The 21,850-nt window shown below is 41.4% G+C and overlaps 1 protein-coding gene across 6 annotated transcripts in view; it reads left to right on the top strand.

Moving 5' to 3' along the window:
- Window positions 1–21,850, top strand: part of SCN5A (sodium voltage-gated channel alpha subunit 5) — a 173,677-nt gene that overhangs the window by 135,684 nt on the left and 16,143 nt on the right. For all 6 annotated transcript variants that reach the window (XM_068404979.1, XM_068404978.1, XM_068404980.1 and 3 more), the window contains 2 exons: window positions 1,831–2,004; window positions 17,120–17,242. In XM_068404979.1, coding sequence (XP_068261080.1) covers window positions 1,831–2,004; window positions 17,120–17,242 — 297 coding nt within the window. The remainder of the gene's footprint in view (window positions 1–1,830; window positions 2,005–17,119; window positions 17,243–21,850) is intronic.

The following is a 21,850-nucleotide window of genomic DNA, read 5'->3' as shown; positions in this document are numbered from 1 at the left end:
AATTGTGGATAACACTGCAGGTATCCTGTTTAACTCTTTTTTAACACACAAAGCAAAGCAGAAAAAATAACCCTTAATGATGTCTTATATTGCAAAGATTTCACCTGTTGTCACCGTGAAAAAATGCAAAGCACCAGAGTTCTGTCCTTTGGGTAATATCGATAGTTCGTGCAGAAGTACAGTGCACCTGAGGCATGCAGGTGGAGTATTTTTCATCCCTTATTAAGCTGCTTCCTGACTCACAGTGTGCTTTTAGGAGACAAAACACAATGTACTTTTTGACAAGTTAGTAGAAAATAGGTAGAGCAAAGGAGGGAGAGGAGGAAATCACTTTAAATAGTTTGTTGTTATTTTTGCAGTAATTGCAAAGTACATCAAGTCATCTGACAAAGTGAGTGAGCCCCTACAAGAAGTGATAAACTCCAGTCTCCCTGTGTATTGTTTTCTGTGGCTTTCTTCAACAGCTCTTTCACACCCTTGATATATCATTTTTGGAGGCAAGATAGGAGACCGAGTTGCAGTGAAAAAGTCACCCCAAAGTGTGGGGACAAATGGACAAGCTTTGGTACAGGCTGCCAAAGCTTTCTTGTCGGTTTAATTACTGTTCCCTGGCAGGCAAAAGAGCAGCGTGACTGCTTGAGTGACAAGTAACACACTTCTTCTATCTCCAGGCACTGGGTGTTTGCTAAATTTTTGAAGTTCCTCAGAAAGTAGCTACAGATCTTGAAATATGTAAATGCAGATAATTAAGATGATTAGCACAGACCCTCTCAAATAATGTTGTCTCTTGCTGCCAAGTGCTCTGGGTCACACGATGGGATGAGAGTAATATAGCAAAGCTTGGGTTATCCAGGTTACAGGGACACGGGAGCAGCTTGTGTGATGACAGTCACTAGAGTAGCTGGGGAAGCAAACTGTAACTACTGCTCGACTTAGAAACCCCGAAACAGGCTGTATATATGCAACCCTGACACTAGGATCCTGCATTTTATTTGATGTACATCATAAAGTGAAAGCTAAAATATGAGATTATTTTATTTGTTTTATTTTAGTAGGCATATTGTTTTATATCTTAAATATTTTAAAGGGTTATTAAGTTGCTTGTACTTGATACAGATACTGAATGTCCTTTGATGACACCCTGCATAAGGTTAGTTAGAGAGACAGATGAGATGAGTAGATAGATATCTTGACCTTTAAAACATAATTGTTCTGTTAAGTGAATAATAATGAGCATTTCTTGAGGCAGATAGTTGTAGCTACCTGAAATGTGATGGCTGAACAGAAGCCAGGGAACTCTGGTACTCTATAACACAGGCATAAGCAGGTTAATAACCCAATTTGTCATCATTAGCAATAAGATGTATTTGACTAACTGTAAGGGTCCGATTCTGCCTCCTAAAGGCAGGTGGCCTATGCCCTGGGGCACCTCAGGTGCCCTAACAGCAATGGCACAGCCAACAGGAGCCGAGGCAGGATGCCCTCGGGCACCTTGGGGTGGCACCCTGCTCACAGATTCATGTTCCCAAAGTTAGGGTGCTTGAGCTCCTCTTACACTCAAAAAGATGTCTAGTCAGTACAGCCAGTAGAGCCTGGAGAGAGAGCGAGCTAAGCATGTGTCCATGATAAGGGAAAGCTGAACAGATCTCTGTTAGGTTCGGGTCAGTCCTGTTCGTGCCTGTGCACTCGTTCTGATGGTGACATTAAAATATATCAGAAATCACAGACAGTACATGATATCCTGTCAAATAACTATAGACCTGCAGTGCAGCACCAATGCTTTCCAACACAGCTTAGGAGAAGTTTTTAATCAATCTTTTGTACTTCCAGGCTTTTGAAGATATTTACCTTGAAGACAGGAAAAACATAAAAACTATGCTGGAGTATGCTGACAAAATATTCACTTACATCTTTGTCTTGGAAATGCTCCTGAAATGGGTGGCTTATGGCTTCAAGAAGTATTTCACCAATGCCTGGTGCTGGCTTGATTTCCTAATCGTAGATGTAAGTATCATTTTGGAACTATGATGCTTCTTGTGTTGGATTTTATAAAACATAAGAACAAGCCGTTGAATCTGGCAGCTTTGTGTTTGCAGTGACAGCTGTCACTCATTCTGAGTAACAACCTTAGGCGAGCCTTGAAGGAGGTCCGCAGACCTGATATGTAACTGTGCACCCCCAGGAGTCAGCGTGCCAGAGCAGAGAAGATCACTTCGTGTCATTACTCAGAGGTGTCACCCTGCTAATTTGAGTCACATTCCCTTCTTGTTCCTAAGAACTCACTAGGAACTCCTAGGAACTCTCACTCACCAGCAGCGCCTAACAGTGTGTTCAGTACCATCTCTCAGGTGTTTACCACTGAAGGAGTCCAGAAGAAGGTGTGAATAGTCCTCTTTTCCAAGTGATTTCACTATTACAAAACCTCACAAAATGCACCAAATCTTTGGAACGTATCAGTGCTTAGTTCGCCTACGAGGATAATCCTTAAAAGCGAGTAATAGTTGAACAAGAGGGAGCTCATGCTGCAGGAGTGTTGCTAGAGCAAGGCATGTCCCCTCCACAGTTTCACATTGCCTGGATGTGGGATCTGCCAAATTTAGGAAAAGCCAGCAACACTGCATCCTCCAGATGAGGTTTAACATTTCATCACAGCCTATCAACAAGGAAGCAATTATCTCCCTGAGGCCATTTCTTATTATCTTGAGGTATTAATGTGGAAGGCTGGCAGAGCTCTGCCATGACTGTGTAACTTATTAAACTTTTGATAAATGATTTTTCCCCATTTTACATCTGAACCTTGACTCAGGGGAGAACTGCACTTTCTTTGGCCCCAGTCCAGGAAAGCACTTCAATGGGACGATTTACTTGTTTGAAGTTACGGACATGTCTAAGTGCACTGCTGGATCAGAGCCTTTGGAAGCTTCTACAGAGCTTTAACAAACTGATTTATGAAAAGGAAGTTCTTTACATAAATTGTAGGTCATAGATTCCTCTTTGCATACATGCTTGGAAACCTCTTAAAGGGAAGGCACTCATTTTTCACGGATGAGCTTCAATAGAAGAGGAAGGCCTGGTTTAATTATCTAACCACAAAATTGGAAACCACCAGTTCCTAAGTTGTAGCCCAACCCTGAAAACTCTGCTTACTGTGGTTTAGCCCAAGTAACATAGATTTTTTTCCTGGTTTCTCCATCTGTAAAATGGGACTAATAGGACTCACCTGAAGTATTGTATAGGCTTCCAGGAATTTGTTATTGGAGTTATTGTTTTAATGAACCTCTGAAGACTAGAAGGGCTGGATGAGGGCTCAATATTGTCACAGCTATAAGTAGGGGTCTTCCTGATGGGAACGACAGTTTGCACAATGCATTCACTGAAGTAGTTTGAGACCTGCTGCATCATTAACAGTTTGAAATCAGTTCCCACTTGTTAGAAGTATGTACTTCATAGCATGACATCTAATTAATACCAAAGAGAGAAAAAGGAAACTAAGCTAAATCCTGTCCTCCATGCAAAAAGGCCCCATGGAAGAGAAACTCATGAGAATGCAAAGTCAGTCTGTAACCCCAAAATTTAGGCACGTGTTTGCTTTTTAATGGTAGGATTTGTGAGTATAATGACAGATTGTAGAGGCAGCCATAGGTGGGCTGGAGAAAGGGGCTTCACCTCCCCTGACACACATCCAGAGCACATACAGCATAAAAGAGGTGCTATGGGGGAAAGGGGACCATGGGCCCCAGGGACTCCCCTTATCCCCAGCAAATCCACCCCAGAGCCTTCTTACTGACTCAGAGTTTTTATTTTCTAAACCTTCATTTAAAAGTTTTTGCAGGCTCCTGAGCTAGCTAAAAAGTTGCTCCATCCTTGAGTTGTTTTAGTTAATAATTGACTCTAGGAAATTGCTTGCCCTTTAGTTTTCTCAATGAATAAAGCTTTTCCCCATGCCCCATTCTTTTCTTCAAAGTCTTCTCCCAACGTAGCTTATGAGAAGCCAGTACTATATTTTTAGCAGGTTTAACAGATGCTCTTCTCCTACCCTGTTGCTTATGCACCCTGCCACTCTGAATTAGCAGAGTAACATGCTATCATTTTTCCAGCACACTTTTTACTTCAATTTACATTTTCTTTTTGGTCCTTTGAGAACCAAATCACTGCAACTGAGCTGCAGAAGGGAGTGAATGGGTGAATTAGCTGCTCCAAAAGAAGCAGATGAACCACTTGTCTGATTTTCTCAAATTTATTTGTTTAAAATTATTCACTTAAAAATTCCTGATCTGCAAATTATTCATTAGCAGTTTGGTATCAGTATTCAAAATTCAAGCTGCGATGGCTGATTTTTCATTGGACATGTGAAACCATCTATCATCTGTGTTTTCTCATTGTACAAATGCAACTCTGAATCCCTTTTCTGTTGTGAATAATTCATAAAACCAACTCAAAATTTGCAAGTATTCACTATTTCTAAATGGAATTGAACCCAGAAGGGGTATAAGCATATTGCTGCTGAATTTTTTTTTTAATATTTTTTTCCTACTTACCCCACCTTGTGAAAGACCTTTGACACTGATTTGGGCCTGTGGAACAGCAAAGGCTCCATCTCACAATTGTAGATTACTAAAGAAAATTCTGTCTTGCAAAGCCTGAACATCAAAACACACAGTAATCCACAAACTGAGAGCTGTTTTTGCTGGATGTAGAATCCCTAAAGGATGATCTCTGATAACAGGCTTCTCTGCATCTCAAAGAAGTGTGCTAGTGTAGCAAAACTGTAAGAGAGTGCTTCTAAATACGTTGCAATACAATAAAGTCCTATCAACAATGCTGCAACAGATTTCTTTGGGAGGAAGGGAGAAAGGAGTAATCAAACCACAAAATGCAGTCTTATTTCAACTCAGGGCACCTGGGAAAGATGCCTTAGATGTCTGCTGAAATTGGGGCGTACTGAACAAAGAGCATTAACATACATCTATACACGTTACCTTCCTGCAAATAACAAGCATACTGGTAAAATTAACCCCCTTCTACATTGCAAATATAGCTTCTCTATGCACATGAGTTGGAGTGGTGGGCACTTGGTTCACAGTTCTTTTCAAATGAGGGAAAAGCAGAGATCGTAGTATGTCTGAAGTGTAGACAGACATCAATATCACCATCAGGAATGGTGTTTATGCACAATCCTCTCTGCTAGGATGCACAGGCAAATATTTTCACAAAGAATGGATATTTTCCAAGCATTCATGCAATCGAAACCTCTTTGTACAAAGCAGATTAAACAAGGAGTCTGAACTTGGCCAGAGACAGAGGTGTATGGCATTCAAAACGAATGTTTATGAAACCTGCTTTCAACCAGACGTGTCCTGCGACAGGCAGAGACAGTTGGTTTTTAAAACAAGGGGCAGATAAACTCCACCAGTTGTGCACGCTGGTGTCATGTTTGATGTTCCTTTCAATTGTTTCCTCTGACCTATAAATATTATCTTGGGCTTATCTAGTTTGAGCTTCAGCCAATTAATCCTTAGCTATGTCCCAGTCTCTGCTGACAGGGGATGGATTATTCCATTGCAGTGATCAGTTCGGGAAAGGCATCAGTCTGGAGCTTAACATCATTCAAAGAGTGGAGGTGTTGCAGTCAACAGCTTCTTCGCTCACTGATCATGCATTGAAGGCAGAGGGGAGAGAACGGTACCCTCCAGAAGCTGTCACGAGAAAGCTCTCAGGAAAGGGATGTGAAGTCCCTGACTCGTTAGCAAGAATGCTCAGGAAAAAAGTCACAGCCAAATTTAATTGCCTGTGTCATACGCAGAAAAATCCTCTTGAACGGGCACTAATGTCATCTCTCTACAAAAGTCCATTATCACAAATCCATCATCTCCATTGCAGCTTTTGGGTTCAATTTAATTGACCAAAAGTTAGTCCCAATCCCGGCTTAAAAGAACCACTGATTGTTATTTACTGATTTCGGAGATGAGGGTTTCTCCACCAATTCGTTCTAAGATTATCCCATGTTTCAATATCTGATACTTGGGGAAAGCTATTTTCTTAAGCCATCTCCAGCAATGGGCCTTAATTCTACGTCCTGCAGCAGGGAGGGGAAGATCATGTTTAGTTCTCAATTTTTGCTCTGATGCCCCACCAGTTTGTCTCCAGCTGAGTCACCACAGAGAAAGTTTGCTCCTATTCTCCCTTTTCCCAAAGAGCCAGCTCTGCCGCCATGGAGGCAGCGGCTCACAACAGCTTTAAGCAGTATATCTGTCTGCAAAATAGTTCAAGTAAGGCTCAGCAATGGATTTTGAGGCCAGACATCTCAAATGAGTTATTCAACAAGTCCACTTGTTGGCAGGATTTTGTAGATGCTTTTATGAAAATAAAATAATATATAGGTTTCCCGCCTGTATTTTTGAATGTTTATAATGGAACATGTGTCTGGTGTTTGCTTGGAGCTGCTGAGTTTGTACCTAGAGTCCTGTATTCCCCATTGAGCAGCTTTCCAAATTTCTTGTTTGCTGCCAAATTTCCTCTTTGCGTGTTTCAGAACTGCTCATGGATGTTCAGTCATTAAATGCACCATCATTTTCACTGAATGCTTTAAAAAATACAGATATTACATTTTGCAATATAATTTCCTGGAAAATGTATTCTCTAAGATTTCTAGTTGGGATACTTCACAGACAAACAAATTAAAAAACAGCTAATAATCTTTGAGATGAACAATTTAAAACAGTCTTTCTGTCCCTGGTTAAAAATTGAATTGAATTAAATTATGCCCTTGTGTTAGATTGTCTTTAAGTGACAATTAAAAACTTGCTGTGTGAAGTAAATATTGATGGCTTCTGATTACTTTAATTGTTTTTTCCATCTGTATTCCCTGTTGATTAGCAAGGTGGTTTCTGTTTGCTTTACCAGTAATTACACAATCTGCTGTAATGAGTTGTTCCCAAACAACACTGAAATCCAATTTGTATTCTTGGGAAACTATCCTAAAAGCATGCAAATTTCATCTAGTTTCTGTTCAGAAAAGCACACAGGAAGAGAATGACAAAAATACACCCGAGGCAAAGTAAAAATAATATAGCTTGTCACCTGAAGAAGCATCTTAAGAGTGAATTTATTAGTGTTGTCTGCGAGTTATCAAAAATCCACAGGTTACAACAGAGTACTATTACTTCAGAGTTCATTTTTGACTCATTTTCTTCCAGTTCCTCAAAGCAAATGCTCACGTGGGATTTTTGAAGATGTCTCAGTGCACATTCTTTTGGGCCTTTGCTGATGTCATAAACCTCCCAGATAACTAACAGGAAAGAAAATACCTCTCCAGAAGCCAGGGAGCCTGGTTTTGAAGGGAAAAAAAAAAAGAGAAAAAGAAAAAAGTAATGCTGGTTTACTACATACTGGCTAATTCAGGATAAGTAAAAAAAAGAAATCCACATGAAGATAAGTGGTTTTAATGTGTGTTAGCAGGTCAGCGGAGGCTGTAAATCTCCCTTCTGCCTCCCCACGCTTTATCTCAACATAACACATGCAAAAACATCCAAATGTCTTGTCTTATCTTGGTTTGCACCTCATGTTAGTTACCACATAGATGCTAAAAGGAGAGCAATCAGGCTTTGCTGAGGGGAAGCACAAGCTCGGTTTCAGACAAGGCACAGCAGGACAAAGCACGCTGCAGCAGGAGGAAAGGGTACAGTAAATGAAGGTGAGGAGAAAAGTCCAGCAGTAAGCATAACTCACTGCCTGCCTACACCTTGTGAAATAGTTATACTATGAAGAATTACTGCAATTACTGAAGAATTTCAAATACTGAGGGAGAACTTCAACTTTTGAAAGTGGTGTAAAAAACTCATCTCAACTCAGAGTGCACTGACCTACGTTTACCAAACATTTTTATTTCTTGAAGTTATTTAAAGATGGAGAACATTTCAATGTCCTTTTTTAGAAGAATATGCTTGAAAATAAAATAATTAATAAAACCCTTGAGCTCTTGCATGCAGCTTGCTTGGCCCTTTCCATTGCTGTGAGTGTAGCAGCTAAGTTCCTTATACTGAGATGTTCGCCCTTGCACGGAAGATCAGAGCTGGGACAGAGATGTAGACTGTATTTAACATTCCAGGCAGAGTCCCACATGCTCTGCAAGGACAGAGGAGGATTGTCCTACAGTGTCTCTCCCTGATGACCAGCACCTTTGCAACCCAAACTGTTGCAGACTGCGAAACGTCTTCCCACCACCCTTGTGGCTCCATCCAGGATGGCCAGGGGCTGCTCAAGAGACTGATGGCAGGAGGAAGAGGAAAGAAGTGAAGGAAGAGATGCAGCCTGCAGAGGGGTCAGGGATTCTTAATTAGGGGAGTGAGACACCAAAGGAATTGGGATGAAACTTGAAAGTTGTGCCCCGGTGGTGTAGAGACTTTGTGCTGGCCTCTTACCCTGGTGTGACTGGATTTGGGATTCTCTGTGCTAAGGCAAATGAAGATGAGGACTCATATTTGTAGTACGTAGGACTCCTACTTGTACCATTGGTGTTTCTGGAAGAAATCAGGGAACCTATAGTTCTTCAGAGTCCCTCTCCATCCTAGCATATTCAATACAATATCAGGATCAACTTAGGTTCAAGAATCCAACTAAACAGAGATGATTTTCAAGCTAAGACTGTCGCATTTCCCACATCAACTTGGTATTTTTCGTATTGATTTGGAACATCTGATTAAATAAATGCTTTAGGGAATCAAGCAAATCCAGAACAGCAGCTCGTGGAAACAACCCAAACAGATTTTTCCTCTCTTTTTTTTTTTTTTCCCATCATGTCATGTGTAAGTAGGATTGATCCTAATCCTGCCCAGAAATAAGCATGCCTTCAGCCCAGCACCTCAGCTCCCACCGGTGGGGATGGAAATGGAGCAAAGTTGATGGGGCTCAGCCCCCAGGGAAATGTTCTCAGGAATCACTATGCACACCCCTGGCATTATAATGCTATCTTCGAATAATAAATAATAATCAAGCATGTTCCCGTCTACTCCTGACAACAGCATTCAGCATCAAGAAGGTACCCTGGGATGAATTGTGTGGTGTTTTTGGAGATCTTTTTAAGGGGAGAATATCTTTCCTCTTCAGCTGCCCCAAATCAAGGCTGCCTCCGCACGGCTTCTGGATGAGAAGCAGACTGTAGCTGATGATGAAGAAATTATTTTGGTCTAAATCCCAGCAGAAATACTAGATTTTTCAAGTCAGCTGCACCCACACAGCCACTGCTGCTGCAACAAGGAGAAAGACTTTGAGTCTTGGCCAAGGTTTGGCTGATCAAGGAGTGACACGTAGTCCCCAAAAGTCACAGCGATCCCTCTGCCACCCTTACCCAGTGCCAACAAACGGGACCTGGAGATCTGGCAAAGGTGTCTGTTTGCAGTGAAAAGGTGCATTGAGACAGGCTGAAAATTCATTTGGAAAGAGTGGGGTGGGAAAAATGCAAATCAATAAGTCAGTTTGCTGTCTCGCTGGATGTAAGTTCGCAGCAGCGGGTCGTTCTACTCGCCCTCAGAAATTAGCTGAGGTTTAATTCTTGATTCGCAGCCATCTGCCTTGGGAATTGACTGGAGTTGTTAGAAAAGCCTGAGCAGGTGTAAAGGAGGTGACAGATTAAGAGAACAGCAAGACGTAAAGAGGTTCTTCTGGAAACTGCCAGGAAGCAATTAGGATGGAGGAACGATTTATTTAAAAGCATTTAAGCCAACAGGAGTGGCACATGCTGTTTGCAACAAGGCTGCCCTTTGAAAAGGAAACCGCCTCAAAAAGTGTGGACATGAGGAACAGGGAACAAGCTGAGAAGATGGAATATTAACAATTTCGTAGCCTTAGTCTGAGTGTTAGATAGGTGAAAAAAAATAAAAAGAAGAGGAAATGACCTGGAGAAAAAAACATGAGTGGATGATGTAAAAGCCTTTTTTAACCTGAGTTATAAGAAGTAGCATCAGGCTTTCCAGGAGATGGTATTTGTTTATAATTAATCTGGGCGCTTGTGTAGCCCATCATATTATAATACACGAGAGCACTCCACAAGCATTAATGAACTCCGCTGCCAGTGAGGGAAGCTGTTCATTAACTCGTTTGCAGACGCGCTTTCATCTCCATGCCATGGACTAACTCCAGAGCAGCCCTAAGGAGTTCGCAGTCTTTGCCTGAACATGAGGGCTGTGATTCAAGGAAACAGGTAGCAGAGGTGGGAATTTGGTTTAGGTCACCTTAGTCTCTCTCTGGTGTCCTAATTTTAAGACTTTCATTTAACTTTATGCCCCTCATTTATAACATGCAATTTCTGGATTGGCGGGTGCGGTCATGCAGTTAGGGATCTATACGGCAGAAAATGCGATGTCAGAGTGAAAAGGTAAAGAGATATTAAAAAAAAAAATAAGGTGATAATAAACATCTGCTCAGGAATGGTAGATACTAAAGGGAATACCAACCTTGTTACAAACCCTTTTCACCCAACAGTATTTCAGAGTGGCAATAAGAAGTTCCATGTATTTCAATTTATTTGCAAGTTCCCCTTTCCCTGTAGTTTTTTCTAGTTTTCATTTGGGGTACAGACCTAATTTTGTTCCTTTTCAAACCAAGGGGACCAACTTGGGACCGAAGGCCTGGCTTTTAAAGACACTGGGCTGCTGCTCAGGCTGTGAAGATCTGCTCTTTGGGTAATGCTATCCTTGGCAGCAATGGACAGGAGAAACCAGAGTGGGTTGAAAAGAGGCACACAAAGTAATCCAAGCTCTCTTTCTGCTACTTTTTTTTTTAAAAAAAAAGCACAATTAGAGAGGGAGAGACAGGTGCTGCTGTGGCACACAAAAAGCTATTTGAAAGCACTGGGTGCCTGCATTAGCAGAAACTGCTTATTTAAATAAGTGGCCAGAGCTTTCAACTCAGCTGCTGTGCTCCCTTTTGGATGTCCTTTTTTTCCCCACTCCCTCCCCTCTAATTTGAACAAGCAGGTTAATTTGATGAAATCCCTAGCTGCATAAAACATATGCTGTTGCCCAAACGGGGAAGGAGGTCTCCTCTTCTTCCCGAGACAGCAGCTTGCAGGGTATTGCTCACAGCTGTGTGCTGCACCAGGCAGGCATTTAGTAGAGGTTCTCGTTGTTCTCATGGGGTTTAGGATTTATATGACCAGCCAAGGAGGATTTTTACCATTGCCCAGGCAGAACTCCTTGATCCCTGGGCTCTGCTATTAATTCATCTCAGTGGTGATCTGGGGTTAATTCAGAAAAGCAGTCTATGCCGAGCAGGACCTGCCTTTGAATGGTGCTGCTCAGCCCTGCTTCCAGCTTGGTCTAGTGGATGGTTTTAGGCTGGTGGGAAGAAACACAAAAAAGAGGAGCAGTTCCTATTCCAGCCCAAACCCACCTCCTCCGTATAGGAAACGCTGTCAGCCTCAGGTGAAATACTGCTCCCAAAGGCTGCACCCTTCAGATTACTGCTGCCAGCATAATTTCATGGCTAGGGAGTCTGTGCATGCTATTAATATGCTATTAAAATGTTCGTATATAGGAAGGAACCCCACTACTGTTATAAATGCAAGAGCTCCTTAGGAAAATGAGTCTGTGATCTTTTGATTAAAGGCTGTTTCTGCTGTATGTACATAAAGGAAGCTGCATTATTGCACTTCCTACTTTATAATTGTTTTTCTGCAGGTTTAAAATTCTCTTTTGACAGGTTTACTGGGGTTTACAACACTGATTTCTGAAGTCACTGTCAGATAGTGAAGACATATAACACCTATTGTATAACTTTATCTCTGTGTGCTCATAGTGAACAATTTTAATTGTCAAAAAATACTGCATATCTGTTAAATCTTGAATTACTGTGAGCACCAATGTGCTCCCTGTGGGACCTTTCAAGGAGTTTAAAATTTTTGATAGTTTAAAGAAATGCACCATATAAAGACTACTCTCGGAAAGAGGCTGAAACATTTTAAAATGAGCTCAATTTACTGTTGTTCCCCCTTCCACCTTTTGCTTCTCACGAGTGGACACATGGCACACAATGGCCAGCATGTAGAGACAACACTGAACACAGTGGCAGCCTAACACTAAATAAGGTGTATTTCTCATCTCGAGAGTGACAATACGTCATTATAATAGTAAAACACAAAAAGTAGCAGTTACTAAAAAAAGTCCTGATTCCCAGACAAGACTTTTTTTTTTTTTTTGGTCATATATAATCTAGTGGTGGATTGTCAAAATAATTAAGAAATTCAGACATTAATCTCATTAGAATATAGTAGCAATAACTTTGAACAGTTATCAGTGTGGCTAGTCTCTTTTCAGAGACCATTGCCTGTGTTCTAGCAGTCTAAATTCATTGATTCCACTTGATTTTGCCTTGGAAACACGTATGGATGTCATACAATGGGGCACTCTAGCCCTGAGCTGCTAATGCCACTAAGCCACACAGATGACAGGAGGTTGGCTTTCAAAACACCACCCACAGGCCTGGTAATCCCCATGGCTGGTATTTCTAGTGTTCAATGCAGTCACAAGATTTCAAAGCTCTCATTTTTTTTCTTGAGTGTAACACTGAAAATGTCAAAAATGAAAGCTGTGGGGTTCATTTATCCCTCCCTTTACCCAGCTCCAGAAGGCTGTCATATAAACCATTGTAAAATCTATATCGATAAACTGGCATATAGAAATATGTAGGAATGTAGAAATACAGGTCTATAGGTATATAGATATATTTCTAGATTTATTTATAGATACATAGATAAAACTACCTCTGGGCAAAGAAAGTAAGAAGCAGTGGCAAAAAACTTCCCTAAATGCCAGGATCAGAGAGAGCTCAACACCCCCTGCCTGTCTACAACGGCAAGAAGCAGCCAAGGTGTGTAGGTAACATCAACGTGGCTTTCCCTGGAGCCTGAGCTTTGCTGGGAAGCTCTGCCATTGAGCTGGGCAGCAAATGTTGACTCTTTCAGGGTTTCCGCTCTTTCAGGGTGGAATAAATTTTGGGAAGTCACTGACAGTGCTGAGGCTGGGCTCTTGTTGGGCTGTGCTGAGATGATCTGAGGAATGCAAAAGGGAAGAGCTGGCACGTGATCGAAATTCTAGCCCATGCGATTGGTTAGACTTTTGCCGTTAATGTCTGTGGAGACAGGATTGCATACACTGATTTATGAGGGCCGCTCCCCACCTTAGGGACCCTCATTGCTGGCCAGGTTGTACACTGGGATTCACACTGGATAGAAAATTACAGTGACAACTTTGTCCTGGGCACTTCAGAGGCACCAAATGAACAGCAAGTCAAGGGGATAAGGAACAGTCTAGAGCTAATGTGGAGGATATTATTACTTGATTAAGTTAAGGGTAAGGAAGGTTCAGATGGAAAGCTGTGAAAGCTTCTTAGTAAGATCTAGCAGGTTCTGGAAAGACCCTCAAGGGAGATGCTAGAAGTAGAGCATCTGCAAATACGAACAATAATAAGGCTTCTTGGGTCAGAAGAAGCGTACAGGAGGATGAAAGACTTTGTAGCTTACCTGTTAGCACACGTGCCATGTGAAAGGTGAAGGTGAGGTGAAAGCTCAAGCCCAATGACAAGCTGTGTGTTTTATTGGTGAATCCTTAGGATTCACCTGCTCTCCACAGTGCTACAGTGCTGCCTGGTCTTCAGAGGTATTTTTTCCTGAAAAATCTACAAAACTATTTGCAAACAGATACTGAAAGTATTAGAAAAGTGTGCCATATTGTGAATCTGTGGGTTACATTGACCCTGAAGGTGTTTTCTGGGTGCCAGCATGTTTCTGATACCGAGCAAAGCACAAAGCAGAACCTTAGAGCAGCTCTGGGCTGCATAGACTTGTAACAGGAAAAAAAAAGTGACAGAAACAGCTGACTTAACCTTTTACTGTGATTATGTGGGGCAGTCAGGACCAATTTTGAAAACTGCTTGATTTTTTTCCTAAGAATAGCCTTCTGGGTCACTTTTAATCAAGTCCAAATGGCCAAGCCTCTGAGTTAGTAATTTTCCTATAAATAAAATTTGACGGGGATACCTTCAAAACCAAGAGACGAGCATTTAAACAAGTTGTCTCAAAGCTTCAGTTCTGACTCTAGCCTTGTAAATCATTGCCAAATATCACACAGCTTCATGGCCTAATCCGCTGAAGAGATACCTAATGCTGTGTAAATCTGTGTCAGGAGGACAACAGCACCTGTGATGTGTTTCAGGGTGATATTTACGGCACTCTAAAGAAGATGGTAACACGCTTAGATCCAAAGTCTGGTCCTGCAGGATTTGAACAAAATATCTTCTGCCTTGAGAGAAAGGGGAGTTATAGGACATAAATCCGGGATGAGGGAGGAAGCATGCAGGTGCACAAACCAAGGCAGTTTGAAGACCTTGAGAGGATCTGACTTTCGGTCATTGTGGGTGAAGCTAGCAAAGAAGAGTGTCGGGTGCTCTGTATTGGATTAATTTTCTTTTAAATCTCTACATTCGTTTTACAGATGAATGAGCTTCCCTTGAAATTTATGAGTGTACAGATCTTTGTTTCTATCATTGAGCATGCTATCATTGAGCTGTTTTTCTTATACCTCCAGCCTTTCTGCATGGAGAGCTCCAAGGCTTTGTGGGGTTGAGACCATTTTCTGCACCAGACTTCCCACCAAAGACAGAAATATGTGCCACAGTGTTGCTCCTATCACGATATCTCAATAATGCCAATTATATTACAGTTTTAAGATGACTTAGTTGAATGGTTTTAGTAAAGAAGTATGCTGCATGTTTGCTTACTGCTATTAGACACCTTCACCCCTTTCTCCTTATTTAGGCAACATTAAGTCAGTGGGGAGAGTGAGTGAAAGGAGAAGGCTTTGGACTGTATGTTAATGCAACTTCAGAGTACAGGATGTAATCAAGGCTGGTAAGAAATAGGGAAGACAGAAAATGGTTGCTGCCTCAGTTTGGAAGCACTGGTGAGTTTAAGATGGTTTTGAAGTCAAACTCAGATTGTCATCTTTGTGAGCATTAACTGAGCAAGATTTACATGAAGGAAACATTACTAGTGAATGTATGTCAAACCTATGGCATTACTTACTGTAAAATATCTTCTTAGGTATGCTCATGTCATGGGTTCAGATCTGCTTTCTTAGAGATGGAAGCAAAGGCTTCACTGGTGATTTTTACCTCCCCAGTGCCTAAAGGTCCTAAGACATCAGACCTTGAATCCAGTCTGCCTGTCTACTGGGACGTTTCTATAGCACACTCACCACTAAAATACAGAAGTGCTTAAGTCCTTCCTTCCGCATCAGAAGTTGAGTCTGTACATGGGAGGTGAGTTTGTGTCACACCTTGTTAAAGAGTGTCATGTTAAAGCATGACAGTCAGCCTCTGTGCCACTTCGTCGTCTGCAGATCCGAGCTGTCTTATCCCGGCAGATATCCAGCCCACTGCATCCACTCCAGGCTTTGTGTCTCTGAGACCTCCTGCCCTTAGGCTTGCTGTCACACACATGCCACAATAAAGCCATCAATAGGTAAATAATTTAACAAATTGAGCAAGTTTTACAAAGATGCTTAGCTGTGTAGACAGCGCTTGTACATAAAGGAATGCATATTCAGGAGAAAGATTGCTCCATAGAGGACACCAGCTTGCAACTTAGGGGACCAGGTTCATCTTGTTCTGCTTTATCACAAACCTTGTGGGTGATGCTGTGCTGGTCAGCCAGCAGTGGGGTTCAGAGGAAAAATCATCCTACCCTAAAATGAATGGGAATATTTCCCACCAGAGCTGCCTGTCTTCATGAGGGAGCCTAGAGTTTCCTTTTACTTTAGGCACCTATTTTTTATATAGTGTAGAAGAATCCCTGTTTTTAGACTTCGCTTCTATCTTTAAAATGGCAATAAGCACACTCCTTCCAGGTAAGCTTTGCACACTCATATTAGTGAGTGTGAGATAATCCTATACCACGATAACTGCGGCTGCGAAAACAGCAGAAGTAAGATGGGAATAAGGAAACTGTGATGAGCAATATGCATAGGTCTCTGTCTTCTAAGAAAAGAGCCTTTTATAGTATGTGGGGTTGATTTTGGTTGCTTTTTATAATACATGCAAATTGGCATGATACCTATGGTGTTGGAGGGCTGTTTGTTTCTCACTCCCTGCTTGGTAAGAATTCAGGCTGTGAACGTGGATTTGAGCATGCAAACCCCAATTGCTCTGTGTGTTTCTTAGTCTGACCCATAATCTGCACTGCCATTCAGTTCATCCAGACTCCAGTCCTGCGCCTGATAGCATCCACATTTCTGACCAGCTGAGCACTGCAAAAGCTCTGAGAACATGAAGAGCATTAGAAATCCTCCATGCTTTCTCCAGTTTTGAAAATAGTTTATTTCAAAGAAATAGTCTTTGAGAGGTATGAACCTCAAAGTTGAGCACCTGTCAAGTTTCTTTCTGCCTTAGAGGCTGTGCAGAAACCAGAAAAAGCGAAAAAGTACAGAATCAGAGTAATGCACATCATTCTTTTAGAGTCTATGGTATAAAGTCATGTCTATCAGCAATCTAAAAGACTTGTTTCTAATCACTAAGTTTAAGATTGGTAATTGAATGGTAATGCTAAAATCTTTTATCTCTGCTGGAAATGGTTAGATCTTACAGGTGCTTTCATCCAGAAAGCCCTAAATTATAACACTTATGTGACTCATCATATTTTCAATAGTGGAAGATACACACACCTTGAGGAGTGTACAAGAAACCTACAGCATGAGCATCACAGAGTGATGGTTTTGTGTTGGTGATCTCTGTTTCTCATCCAGTTTGTGCAACCTGACATTAAGAGGATTTCTGTGTGCTTACTTAAAAGAAAACCGACATCTTTGAAAGTCTGTGTTTCTATAAAGTTTGCATTAAAGTGAAAACAAAGGTTAGGTGACGTGGTAAGAGTTCTGTATATGTGTGGATGTAAAAACCTCCTTTTTTCTGTGTTAGTCTAATTTAATGTCCTCCACTTAAGATTTTTTTTCCACTGTTCCAGCTGTTTCCGACTAACCAGCTGTTTCTTTTCAGGAAGGAAAGTCAGAAGAGAAGGAAAATGGCAGGACTGTACTAACAGATTGGATTTTTGCTTTGTGTCTCCATTCAGGTCTCTTTAATAAGCCTCATAGCCAGTACACTTGGATACTCCGAGATGGGTCCCATTAAATCCCTCAGGACCCTCCGAGCCCTGCGACCATTAAGAGCATTGTCACGATTCGAAGGGATGCGGGTAAGAATAGATAAGGCATCGATCAAAGCTCAACTGTGTGACATCAAGCATGTAACAGGGAACAGTTGCACGTGGTTTTGTCTTCATTTTATCTGCCAAAAGAAATGAATGATAATGCTGTATCAAAACAACAAAATCAGAAATCCCTCCTTTGTCTTGATTGCAGTTGTATTATTACAGCTTTATCCTCCAGTGGATTTAATGATAAACTAATCCTGCTGCCTAACTTGTCATACCGTGCTTTAAAAAACAGCTTTTTGGCCGAGGAAGCATCTGGCTAACAATTACCTCTCAATTATAAGGTGTATCAGGGGAATAACCAAGCTGCAAGTTTGCTCCCTGCTTTTGACATGTATTAAAATGAGACTGACTGGGAAAGTTCTTAAAGACTTTTTCACTAATAATTAAAGTGAAAATTAGAAATGCTAAAGAGAGGGAAGGTAAATAAATGATTATATCAAAACTTTCCTTTGAACAGATTGCAGTTTTAATACGGAATGTCAGGATTAACATTGAAACTATGTAGCTTCTGTTTGTTGCTCCATCTCGTGCATCCATCTCTTTCCCTTCTGCATTCCTTTGCTGGCGTGGCTATATCCGCACAACATCCCTGTTTATTTGTTAAGCCTACCTGCTACACTAATCAATTATTGTCTAGATAAGCACTTTATTTAACTCCTTGCACCATGCGTGACTTGCAGATGATAACCGTGTTCTGTATGAGCTGAGGTTACTGCTAATCTTGCAGATTGCGTAGCAAGATGAAGCAAATCTGTGACAAAATTACACATAAAACAACTTACGTTGTCTGATGATCCCAAATCTCTCTACTAGGTCAGCGAAAATGCTACAGCTTTCATACCGAGGTATATTGAGGGTAAAGCTTTCCTGTAGCAAAATTTTGGTCTGAATCATCAGTGACTAAAAGGTGTAGTTCATGCACTGAGCTCCTAGTAATTAACTGTTCTCACTGCAATATCCTCACAGTAAGACAGACTGAAGGCTAGAGAGCCTAACCGAGATAACCCAGGAAATATGGTGACAGAGCAATTTATGAAAACCCTGTACCCATACTTCACCTGTTCCATGGATGACCAGAATTAGCAATATATGGCTTTGTCCACAGGCCTTGTGATTATCTAAATCACATTATTTTTGTGGATGAAGATCAGACAAATCTAGTTGCAGACCACTCTCCTCTGTGTTAGTACTGAGATCAAAAAATTCAAGAGGCTCTATTCATCTGGGCACCCAAACCTGCATTATTTTGTTCACTCACTCTTTTCAGCAAACACAGGCAATATTTTTAAGGTTATTCACAAAATGAAACAAAAGAAAACTGAAGATCCTCAGCTGGCACAAAGTGATGTTGCACTACTGACATTTATTAAAGGTCTCGCTCCTGTGTCATCTGATGACCTCACTCCAAGTCTTTATTAAACATACGTAAATTGAGCAAACGTTGATATCAGCAAAAGCTGCACTAGTTTAACTACCAGAGTGATTTGTGCATGGACTCTCTCAAATCAATTTAAATCTGGCTTATGAAGACTTATCTTCTACTGGTGGATTTGCAAGTTCAAGCAAAACCCCTTTAATGTATTCTAAGCTGACATAAGAATGTTCACTCATGACTTTGCATTGGTTTAGCTAAATTGGATTCAAACCTGAAAAGCAGTGTGCAGACTAGCCCAAAGCATCAGAAAAGTGAGACTGAAATAGGAAAGAAATAGCGTGAAAAAGTTCGCATCTCTGTCTGAGAGTAGAGAGAGGTTGTCTTGGTGGAGATCCTACGTGACATAGACACACACATCAGCCCAGCAAGTTTCCTTCCTAACGTGCTAATACTTGTAGGCTTCCCTGATCCCTGACTCAACGTCCCTTTCCTTCCCTGTACCATTGCTGCAGCTGAAATATATTCAGTCTTTCTGAGCTATCGGAGGTAGTGAATTAGCTTGTAAACCATGACAAAGTGTAATTGAGAATACGTGCTATTGGAAAATCAAATCATTTTATTTTTAGTTTGTCTAACCACACTTAACATGACTATGGACAGTTAGACCTTTCGTTATTAGGAGTTCATATGCTCCAAAATGCACAGGGAAATTGCCAGCACAGTGATGGATTAAATAATGATAATATTGAGAAGCAAACACTGACAGTAAGAAAATAATAATAGTTTACTCTATTATAATGTCTTTTTCTTGAATAACTGAAAGATCTCTGCATGGCTAGAATGGGAGCAAGGAAGTTCTCATTTATACTGAGGCAAGAGACTTATTTCATTGACGCCGTACCTAAACTTTGGAAACAATTGGTCCTGAGGCAAAGGCACCGAGTAGCACTTGGATGGCCAAGAGGACCTGTTGCTATAGACTGCGGTCCTTTCCCTGTCTTCAAACAGGCTGGGACCTCTCTGAGTCGGGCATAAGTCTCAGCAGCTCCCATCCCATGAGAGGTCTGCAAAATAAGTCTGAACTGTTGACATCCTTCCCCTCTGTCCCCAAAAAAAGACCCCAGCAAGACCAGTATTCCACCTGACAGTTACTGTAGACCCTGGGGGTGCCATGCACGTGCCAGCACCCTGTGTCACCCACCGCTTTCCAGGCCATATTAGAGCCCAGTGTAAATTCACTTAGGTCTGCCTGTCCCTAATCGTGAAGTCTCCCACGTCTCCTCATTTGTTGTCCATCAGGGAACTATTTCAGAGATGCCACTTCCCTGCAAGTTTCTTCCCACCAAAGGAGGTTATTGGAGTATTTTAAAAGGATGAGTGGGATGATGATAGACCATTTAATGTGAAAATGATACTAGGTAAAGTCATGGTGAGGCTGCTACAAGATACACGCAGGAAAGAAATAGCATAATTAATGCTAGCTAGCATGATTTCATGGGAATAGTTCTTGTAAAACTGATATGGTCCTTTGATTTGATTACAAATTATGCTGATGACAGTAACTGTGCTGATATAATATCCTCAGATTTCGGAGAGGAATCTGATACCACGGGATGTTATGATGAAAACACGAGCTTTGTACCAAGCCAAGTAAACGTATTTTAAATTAATTTCAAATGGGTGATGGATCTCAAAAAGTCATTGTAAACAGTGATGACACTGTAGATTTGGTGATGAGTGTGTCAGGGTGAGGGATTCTTCAGAATAAGAACCATCCTTAATATAGACTTTAACAGCATCTGGAAGAAAATATCAAATCTCTGCTGACAACACACAAAGTGAGTGGAGTAGTAAGTGATATTACAGATAAGGGAATTATACAGACTGATCTGGATCACAGTGAAAAACAGATCAATTGTGCAACATTCATTTTAATAAAACCACATACATCATACACCTCGGGAGGAGGAAAGTAGGTCACTCTGGGGGACGTTTCTTGGAAAACAGTGGCTTAGATGGACTTAGGGATCAGGGTGACTGTTCAGCAGAACACATGGTTTTGGGCAGGTCTGACAAATGAGGTGACTAATACAATGCCTCAATACGCAGGGAAATAACTCAGCAAGCGGAGGGAGCGGGCAGTGCTTCAATACTGGAATTCCACCAAACTGCTGGAAATGGGGTGTTAAAGATGGGAAAGTCTCTGCAGGGGGCTATGAGCCTAATTATAAATCTGAAGGAGCCATGACAGTTCTAAAGAAGCTCGGATTTTTTAATTACCCAAAGCAATGTTCAGTGGTAATGCCCACGGTGAAGACAGGGATGATAGGAGAAGACGTCTAACAGAAGATGACTAGTGCCTCAAGTTCAACAAATTCAACCTAAAAATACAGCACCTGTTTCTAACAGTGAGGGCAAGGGACACCAGGAATAGATTATCTAATAATAAAATTCATGCCTGTTATTTGAAATCATGACACTGTAAATTAGAAGACATTGCAAAAGCTGAGCCCTACTGTAGCAAAGGGAGGATTAACACATCGTGAGAGTCTATTCTGGATTTTAATCCTAAATCAGCTTCGGCTGAGGAGGTGGCCCATGAGTTCAGGAGAGCTGGGGGCCAGGCACAGGCTGTAGAGTTGTACCACTGTAGATTAGGGCAGACAGTGGCTTAGTTTCCACACTATCCCTAAAGAGGTCACCTGGAAGGTGGTTTCTCCTATAAAGGTATTGATGGAAATGAAGAGGTATGAAACATTTTCTTATACATGGCTATATAAGTTGCTGTTCCTAGATGCCACAGAAGTTCAGCCCTTTCCATGGCAAGGTTTGCAGCTGAACTTTTAACATGAATTTATGATAATAACTTGCCTTTATGTATTCAGGTCTTTAAGTCCTCTCACTTGTCTCAGTGCAAATCAGGAGTGCTTCCAGCAGACCAAATGGCATCATGCTGGTGTAAGAGCAGAAGCAGCAAGAGAAGAATGAAAACCCCTGTTAATAATTCATTCGGAGAGGGGTTAGAGGATTTGCTCCAGCCTCATGTCGTGTTTTGTTATCTACAAGCCATTGAACATAATTCAGCAGACGGAAAGAAGCAGGATGCAGGCATGGACATGGCTTGCACTGCTGAAACCTGGATGTCTGTGTCCTGTCACAGGGCTTGCGGGTGGGAGCTGGGTTCAGCAGCATATGTAACATAAGGGCAGTGG

Source organism: Nyctibius grandis, chromosome 7 (assembly GCF_013368605.1).
Source record: "Nyctibius grandis isolate bNycGra1 chromosome 7, bNycGra1.pri, whole genome shotgun sequence".
NCBI classification, from domain to species: domain Eukaryota; kingdom Metazoa; phylum Chordata; class Aves; order Nyctibiiformes; family Nyctibiidae; genus Nyctibius; species Nyctibius grandis.
Note: the sequence above shows the minus strand (reverse complement) of the source record. Positions and strands in the feature narration are given on the sequence as shown.